Source organism: Chlorocebus sabaeus, chromosome 21 (genome assembly GCF_047675955.1).
Source record: "Chlorocebus sabaeus isolate Y175 chromosome 21, mChlSab1.0.hap1, whole genome shotgun sequence".
NCBI classification, from domain to species: domain Eukaryota; kingdom Metazoa; phylum Chordata; class Mammalia; order Primates; family Cercopithecidae; genus Chlorocebus; species Chlorocebus sabaeus.
Genome location: NC_132924.1, coordinates 80,799,873 through 80,809,367, shown reverse-complemented (window position 1 = coordinate 80,809,367; position 9,495 = coordinate 80,799,873). Strand labels below are relative to the sequence as shown.

The window sequence follows — 9,495 nt, the reverse complement described above, 5'->3', positions numbered from 1 at the left end:
CACATATTTCTTTTTCTACTCATAAAAGTAGTGATTCATGTAATTATAAATAATAGAATACTAAAATTATCTTTAAAGGATAGGCTATGAAAATAAAAATCACATCCGTGGAACAAGCCTTTTATTTCTAAATCACAAAAGCTAGTATGTCTGCTTTCATCTCTTACTCTCTTTGGAAACTAAAAAACAAAAGCCTCATTCATCTCCACTTTAATTTCACCTTCTGAATTTATTTCTGGATACCTAGATCACCTGATTGGATTAGCGAGGTAACGTAACCCAGCCATTTGTCTTTACCTCTTACCGCACTGGAGGATAAAACCCAGGCTCCTTTATGTAGTATATAAGGGTTCTCATTTGCTGCCCCCAGGACACCTTGCAGCCTCATTTCTTACCCCTTCTTCCCTTACCCACTTAACGGAGAACTTACCGGAGAAAGGTCATGGGCTCATGTGTGTGTTCTAAAGGTCTTACCCTCTCTTACTCAACCAAATACTTCTGGGTCAGGGAATAGAAAGATGTCCAGACCTCCTTCTTTTGTATATGGCATAGGCTTGAAGGAATGGGTTAAATGATCCTGCTGTGCTGGTTTATTACAAATCGATGAGCTAGGAAGTGAACGCAACTGGAGAGAGTAGTCTTGACTACTTTGGTCAACATGCAGAAATAAGAACCATCCTCAAGTTTTGGGCAGTGCCACTAGTTTACAAATGCCTTGACGAGACTCATACCTGGTCTTTCTTGTGAAGACCCTCTCCCAACTGGCTGGCCAAGGACTTGTAAAATTCCTTAATGTCTAAAAGGTGACCTTTACATGCTCCCCAGTATTGCCTAGAGCTCCTTCATGACTGAGGTGGCTGTGGGCAAAAATGAAATTGCAGAGAAAGAGTATGTCCTCATTGGAGACTCACCAGAAGTCATGGCAAATGAATTCTACAACAGAATATTCAGTGTTCAACTTACCCTGACTATAGGAAGTCTAATATCAGAGCTAGTCCTCCATTTTGGAATGTCTTTGTTCAGCCATAAGTCTGGGAATGGTGTCAGAAGGAGAGGTATATCTGCACTTGGAGTGCATTTTTAAAAGGGTCCCCAGAAGAAGTCTTGTGCTGTTGGCATAGTTAAGCTTCTTGATTGTAGTGGTGTTTACACAAAGCTATACATGGGACAAAATTGCACAGAGTGCCCCGACACACACACACACACACACACACACACACGAGTCCATGTATAACTGGTGAAATGTGAATAAGGTCTATGGTTTATACCAATGTCAATTTCCTGTTGTTTTTTTAAATTGTACTGTAGCTGTGCAAGATGTTAACGTTTTGGGAGCCTGGGTGAGGGGTGCATGGGAATCTTGCCATATATTTCTTTGCAAAATCCTGTGAATCTATAATTATTTCAAAATAAAAAGTTTTAAAGGAGCTGGAACGGGACTCAGAGTATTGGAGCACTTGATCTAAAACAACGCTTTGGGAATCACCTTGAAACTAGATGCAAAACAATACCTCAATGAAAAAACAGTACCTCAATGTTCACGCCCAAAAATGTTCCTGAAGAAAAGGATGAAGTGGGCTGACTTGGTTGGCATATTCAAAATGTGTATAGACGTTAAGAGGGCCTTTAATTCCCTGAAGCTCTGTTAACATACAAGCAAATTCCGAGCCCCTTTTCTGAAGACCAATAGGTAAGGCAGACAGGCAAGCAGTGAGCTGTCACAGTAAGTCTTTGGAATAGGCCTAAAAGCTCAGGAAACTCTGAATGTCTTATGTATTTAATGACTGCCATTCTCCGATTATGTTAACCTTACTCAGCATCACTGACTTTAGCTTAATGCATTCATCTGACAATATTTATTGCACCTCTACTGTGTGTCTGACACTCTTTACTCTTCTGAATACTTGGGATGTGTCCAGGAACAAAATAAAGAACCCTGCCTTGGTGGAGCTTATGTTCTAGTATAAGGGAGGAGGCAGGAAGAGAAACAGTAGTAAGTGAATTACAGAGCATACTAGAAGCTGGTATTAATGAAAAGAGATGGGTAAGGGGGACCAAGAATTAGGAGATGATGTGGCATGTCAGGGAGGGAGTGTTGTTCACTTCTCTGAGTTCTTAAAGGATATGATTATACTGAAATCAATCCTCTATTTGGATTTTATTTTCCCATTATGAAATTCTCTACCCCACCATTCCTTTCTTCTTCCTAGTCTTTCTCTTCCCACCACCTTTTATTTTACCTTCCTCTTTATCTTTCTTCCATTAATTTTCCCTTTCTTATTTCTCTTCCTTCCCTAATTGTCATTCTTTTTCTCTGTGGTTCTCTTACCTTTTTCTCCCTTACTTCCCCCTGTGACATTCCTTTCCTTCTCCCCTCCTTGTTTCTATTTTTTCTCTCTCCTATTCTTTTTCTAGCTATTTGTCATTATGTGGCTTTCTTATGGAACTGAACTTCATGTGATTTAACTAAAGTTTGTGTGGCTTTTGTTACCCTGTTAAATTGTTTACATGATAAATGCTACTCTAACTGAAACCAAACTTTCTTCAGATACCTAACCTTATGCAAATAGAAAATAACCCTAATTTCATTAATTCTCACCTCATAGATCTAAGCCCCAGATAGATGAACCCTCCCCGCAAATATTTCTGGAATATGCAAGGATGCCTCAGAAGAATGTTCACAGCAGACTACTCATGAAAGCCCAAAACTGGAAACAACACAAATATCCACAAACAGTAGGATGAATAAATAAGTGGCAGCAAGTTTACAATGGAATGAATACTATACAGCAGGGAGAATGAATGAATGATTGCTATATTGAATAAGATGGATGAATCTCATGGTTATAACGTTGAGTGAAAGAGGACAGACACAAAAGAAAGGGGGCAAAAAGAAATAATCTTTGATTCCATTGCTATGCAATTCAAAAAAACAGGTTTTAGAAGTCAGGACAGTAATTGCCCTCTGGGGCAACCAACTAAGAGGGAGCATGAGAGAGCTTATGCAGTGCTGGTGGCATTCTGCTTGTTGATCTGGGCACAGGCCACCCTGGTGTGCTTGTTTTGTGAAAATTCTTCAAGCACTACACTGTGATTTGTATCCTTTTTAACGTATATGGTGCCAGAATGAAAAGTTTGCTTAAAATAATAATAACCATTGCACAAAATAAACTGGAAATATTTGGATAAGAATTACAAGGTTTAACTGTGATATTTGTGAGTAATGTTGTTTATTGCACCGATAAATCTACAAAAAGAAATTACAGACAAATGGAAGTGGTGCTATAAAGAATACCTCATAATGATGACTGATAAGAGCAATGACAAACTTAGAATGAAGTATTTTATTATATTTTATTTATTTATTTATTTATTTATTTATATTTAGAGACAGGGTCTTGCTGTGTTGCCCAGGCTGAGACTCTAACTCCTGGGTTCAAGGGATCCTTCCCCCTTAGGCTTCCAAGTAGCTGAGACTACAAGGGCATGCGCCACTGCTCCTGGCACATTCTTTATTATATTTAATAGTTTTGTTCAGAAAGGAGACGTCCGAGTAGTTTAAAAGACAACTTTACATTTATTTTTAAATGTGTGCAAATATTTTCAAGTGTGCATGATTTGATGTTGTAATTTATTAAAACTCATATACAATACTGGAATCTTACCCTATAGGTTAAAAATATAACAAAAGGCAACTTTAATTTCAAGTGAAATTTCCATTGATAATACAAAACTAAAAGTATGCTTACTATTCACAAAATACATAGAAGAGACAGTATTCTCACAGTTTGCTTGGGAAACAAGTCACACTGTGGACTTACGTCATCACAAGTGAACCCAGAATTTACAACCTCTAGCCTTGTTGTAAAACCTAACTTTGGTATTTCCTTCAAAAAAGTGAGCAGTGCGTGTTTCCTTTATTGAACAAAGGTATTCATTCATTTTCTGTAAGACTATTACATTCACTATTTTTTTTTGTTTTTTTGTTTTTGTTTTTGTTTTTGGACACAGTCTCGCTCTGTTGCCTAGGTTTGAGTGCAGTGGCGCGATCTCGGCTCACTGCAAGCTCCGCCTCCCGGGTTCACGCCATTCTCCTGCCTCAGCCTCCCGAGTAGCTGGGACTACAGGCGCCCACCACCAGGCCCAGCTAATTTCTTTTTTTGTACTTTTAGTAGAGACGGGGTTTTGCCGTGTTAACCAGGATGCTGTCGATCTCCTGACCTCGTGATCCACCCGCCTCGGCCTCCCAAAGTGCTGGGATTACAGGCGTGAGCCACCGCGCCCGGCCTCCACTCACTCTTTAGAGAGATGATTTGTTGTCAATATAAGCAGGTAGTGCTGTGAAAATGAGACAGCATTATAATCCTAGTTATGCTGTAACCAGATTTACAACCAGAATTCAGGATCAACCAATTTGTATGATCATTAATCATATTCTTTCAGAAATAGACACATTGTTTCTGGTTGTATTTCAGAAGAAAAACAGAGAAGCCATTCTACCTTTGGGCAGGGGTGACTACAGGCCTTGAGTGTGTATAAATTTTGGTAAATGCAGGGGTCCTGGAACCAATCCCTGGAGTATACCAAGGGATGATGTAGTTTTCAATCAAGCAAGACATTCTCAATTGGGGACCTGGGTATCACTTTTCTCTAGAAATGAAGCACAACTTCATTCACTCCAGTGTAATATGTATGGGAAAAGTCCCCAGGACCAAAGCTTGTGTTATATATAATACCTAGAAAATTGTTGGCACTCAGGAAAAAATAAATTAAAAAAAAAGAAAATATATAAAAACTTTTGGTCAAAAAAACCTGTATTTTCCAGTATGTACATTCCAAACAAATGTTTTTATATTGAGTTTATTTAGAATGCTTTGTCTTTAAAAATGCACTTTAAACATAGACTACTATAGGCAGTTCAATTTTTAGAGTTTTTTTTTTAAGTGGTCAGAGTTCAGTAAAATATTACTTACTTTACATACTGCTAGAATTTTTGAGAAAAAAATATAAACTCATTTTAATCATCACGGTTATATAAGCACATCAAAAAATTTTTCACTCAAAATAACACTGTTTTTAAGTCAGATTATATAGATCATACCTATATATGCCTCCATGCAATGATCATTTCTATAGACTAAGATAATTAAAACTGAATTTTTAAACAAAATAATCTGTCATATAGTTTTCTTTGATCTCAGTTGTGATCCATGATTATTATCATATCAAAAAAATGACTTTTATAAACCATGAAAATCTCTTTATTATTTCATTTGTCTTCATCAATGTTTCAAAATACATTGGCCTGGTTCTGTAGCTTTTAGTTAAACCATTTCCAGGATCAAAGAGATCCTCAATTCTGGTTACATGTAATAACACTTCACTATTAGGTACTAAGCAAATTTGCATTTTTAAAACTCCAACTTATTATCCAAAGTTATTTTCAAAGGCTTTTATTGATAAATGCATTAATAATTTTATTTCAGCATTTACTCAATGTGACCTTACATGGTGATCAGTGCAGCGCATGGATATCCAGGTTAGTCAAAAATTGATTTTTCTTTATGATTAATCACTCATGACTCACCTGACCACAGAGACTGTTGGGTCAGCACTCACTCTGACTGAACAGAGACATGCCAGTACCCATGTGAACATTATTAGCAAATCTGTGACGTGGATCAGCAGCGTATTATAACACCAGCTTATCCTGGACGCTGCCAAATCGTCTGAATAATTCTCACCATTTTGCACATGTTAGGGGTAAGGTGTTTATTTTATAAATAAATCCTAGAAACAGTCTTAGTGGTTCTCTTTCAATGGCTTAATAGAAAAAAGAATGAGTGTTTCGAGTCTGAAGAAATAGTCAATGCAGAAAATGTTTGCATAGGAGGATGTTAGTGAGGAAGTTTTGTCTTGTGTTCCTTGCTCATAGAGACCTCCTGAGCCCACTTTCAGGATGCAAGTGTACGCATAGCCTGTGGAAGCAAGGGGAAAACAAAGTGTTGATACAACTGAATTCTCCTTAAGTCTGCATTATCTTTTTTATAAATATGTTTTTATAGTATTGGTTGCTTACTGTTACTCATCTTAGGTGTATAGCATCACAATAGAAATAGGGTAAAAACTTAGTTTTGTATTCATTATAATTTTTTTTTTTTTTTTTTTTTTTTTTTTTTTTTGAGACTGAATCTCACTCACTGTTGCTCAGGCTGGAGTGCTGTGGCGCAATCTCAGCTCACTGCAACCTCCACCTCCCAGGTTCAAGCAATTCTACTGCCTCAGCCTCCCAAGTAGCTGGGATTACAGGTGCCCACCACCACGTCTAGCTAATTTTTTTTTTTTTTAGTAGAGATGGTGGTGGGGTTACCATGTTGGTCAGGCTGGTCTCAAACTCCTGACCTCAAGTAATCCATCTGCCTTGGCCTCCCAAAGTGCTGGGATTACAGGATTGAGCCACTGAGCCTGGCCTGTATTCATCATACTTTAATTGGATTTAATTAAGAGCAATGATTACTGTTTATTGAGCACTTACTATGTACAAGGCACTGCTCTTGTTACTTTACATGTATCCTTTAAGTTTCACAACTCTGTGGTATTATTACTACTTTCCATGAAGATACTAATATGAAGACAGGATAAGTAATTTGCCCTGGGGTGCACAGATAGTAAGTAGCAGAATGAGGACTAGCACCCAGGTCTGTCTGGTTCTAAAGTCCATGCCCTTGAAATCATTGTGCTATATTGTTTCACCATCAACAGAAACCCTCCCTGAATGATTCTTTTATGTGGCAACCAATAAATATCCTATAATAAAGCAGTCTTAAGTTCTAATTTTGACATATGAGTTTTTACTCAAACTAAGGCTGCCCTATATCCATAGAGTCATAAACTACAAGAGCTAAAAGGACTTCTCAGGTCAATAATGACTTTCCTGGGCTCACTAAGCTAGTGGGCCAACATGCAGGTACTGTGATTTCCACTCTAGCAATGTATTTCCTCCACAAAAATCTCTGCCTGTCATCCTTACTGCCTGATTTCACTAAAGGGGGTTGGATGTTTTTCTTTGCAACATTTTTTCAAGACCTAGAAAAAGGCAGAGAAGGCAGGTTTATCAGATTTGATTATGACACTAGGTAGGGGATAGTAGGGTAGACAATATCCTGGATGATAGATCAAAACACGAAACTGGCCAATGCGGTGGCTCATGCCTGTAATCCCAGCAATCTGGGAGGCCAAGGTGGGTGGATTACTTGAAGTCAGGAGTTCAAGACCAGCCTGGACAACGTGGCAAAACCCTGTCTCTACTAAAAATAATTAAAAAAAAAAAATTAGCTGGGCATAGTGGCGAGCGCCTGTAATTCCAGCTACTTGGGAAGATGAGGCACACGTGATAATCTCTCAAACCCGGAAGGGAGAGGTTGCAGTGAACTGAGATTGTACCACTGCACTCCAGGCCAGGTGACAGAGTAATACTCAGTTGCAAATAATAATAATAATAATACAAAATTATGTCAGTAAACAAGAACCAACAAGATGCAATCTCAGAAATAGGTGTAGTTCTGTATTAGGGTCAAAACTCAATTAAATAAATATAAGTAGGGAACTCTATTAGACCATAGTTTGTATGAAAATGCCCCAGTCTTTAGTTGGCCCCTGCTCAATAGAAGCCAAAATTCTGATGTTGCTATTAGGAAAGGAAACACATTTTTAAGCTATAGTAATAGAATATCTTGATGAGATCAAGGTAGGTCATGGTTGAAAAATCTCCATGTTGGCCTGACCACATTTAGGGTTTTTTGTCCCCATCGTGACCAGAGAAGCATTGACTGCATGTTTGCAAGGAATAGAAGAAACAAGAAGAGTCTCAACTAGAAGACAGTCTGCTGGAGACATGAGAACTATTCTCAAATATTTGAAGGGCTGTTCAGTGGGAAGGTTTGTATTGCTAAGGAAGGCAGATCTCAATTCATTAGGTGGTTACTACAGAAAGGCCAAATTCAGTTTTATAAGCACAAGTAACCTTTAGAGACTTCCAACCATGTAACAAACTCCCTTGAGAAGCCACTAGTGGCCAATGTCTGGAAATGTTCACCTAAAAGCTGAATGAACATTCATCAAGGATGGTGTAGGAAGGATTTCTGCATGGGCTGGAATGTTAGATTACTTGATTCTCAGAAGTCTTTCAACTTTTTACAATTCTGTGATCTTCCTTCAGTGTTCACCTCTTACCCAGTGGTGAAGCTGCAAATTTTACTCAGATGCTACAAGTTCAGGCAAGTTTCCTAGGAATAGTCTGATGTCACAAGAGCATCTGAAATACACAGAATCAGTCTAAGGTGGGGAGAGTATGTTTTTAAAGCCGTTAGTCATATGAAGGAAGGTCATAGGGTTTATGTTCCTCACAGACTATTCCTGAGGCTTATAAAATTCCTGGCGTATAATTTTTCTCTATTCATTATTTTCCTATCGCATGGCCTTCCATCTCTGGAAGAGCAGGATGCGGAGCTGTAGGCAGCAAATCAGGAGCAGTGTGTTGGCTCTTGCCAGTTGCTGATCATCCCCAAATGCCTGGGACAAAAGCTCCCCAAGTATTTAACGTCTTCAAGGGAGAGTTCTTATTTTCTCTTCTTCCCTGCTATCAAGCCATCTTTTTTGCATTTGGGGGAATTATGTTCCCTGACAGCTCTTAATCAGATATATTCACTATTTGTATTACTCTAATTATTCAAAATGTAATCCAAATATTTTCTTCAGAAGAAAATGATCATACCTCATCCTGGACATCAAGTTCTTCTTCAGTCAGCTCTGTTTCAATTAATTCAAGGGTATCTTTACAGTCTTGAATGAGGGTGATCTTGAAAAAGAGAACATAGGGTGGAAATAGAATAGCATCAACCCACCTGATGCTCCACTGAAAATGATTTGAAGCTTTCCTAGGGCTTTTCATCTATCTTTACATACTTCAGAATCCTCTTCAGCTGTCTTGTTCTTTTATGTTTCCCAACTAAAGATTTTTGTATATCATTTTTTTGCACATTCATAGGTGAACTGGTATAGTTCTCCATTGTCTAAACTCCTTTTCAGCTGTCTTCCCTAACCTCTCGAGTGTATGCCTCTTAACAAGTCACCCCCTCTGCCTAAATGATTCAGCAGTCAACAGTGCATCTCTCAATGGCTAAGCTAAGAGCACTTAGCACAGCATTGAGTGTGCAATGAATGCCCATTGAAGAGCTTGTGACTGATGACAATAAACAGTCACAAATGGAATTGGATGGAAATTAATTCTATTGGAGATGGAAACCAATGTCTATGGACTAATTTGGTTATTTAGAAAAGTTCTACTTTTTAGAGGTGGCAGGTAATTTAATCTTCTACACAGAGGAAACCTACAATTTTGGCTTTGTGTTTTGCATGGAAAAGGACATTTTCAAAGCAACTCCAAATATATATCTAGGATAAAATGACAGTTTGAAATGCTACTTAGCTACTTTT

The 9,495-nt window shown here is 38.1% G+C and overlaps 1 protein-coding gene across 1 annotated transcript in view; it reads right to left on the bottom strand.

Annotated features, from left to right (window-relative positions):
• Positions 1-3,599: 3,599 nt before the first annotated feature.
• Positions 3,600-9,495, bottom strand: part of SLC26A4 (solute carrier family 26 member 4) — a 56,349-nt gene continuing 50,453 nt past the window's right edge. The window contains exons 19-20 of the mRNA XM_007982547.3: positions 8,774-8,857; positions 3,600-5,978 (exon numbers count right to left, since the gene is read on the bottom strand). Coding sequence (XP_007980738.1) covers positions 5,955-5,978; positions 8,774-8,857 — 108 coding nt within the window. The 3' untranslated portion in view covers positions 3,600-5,954. The remainder of the gene's footprint in view (positions 5,979-8,773; positions 8,858-9,495) is intronic.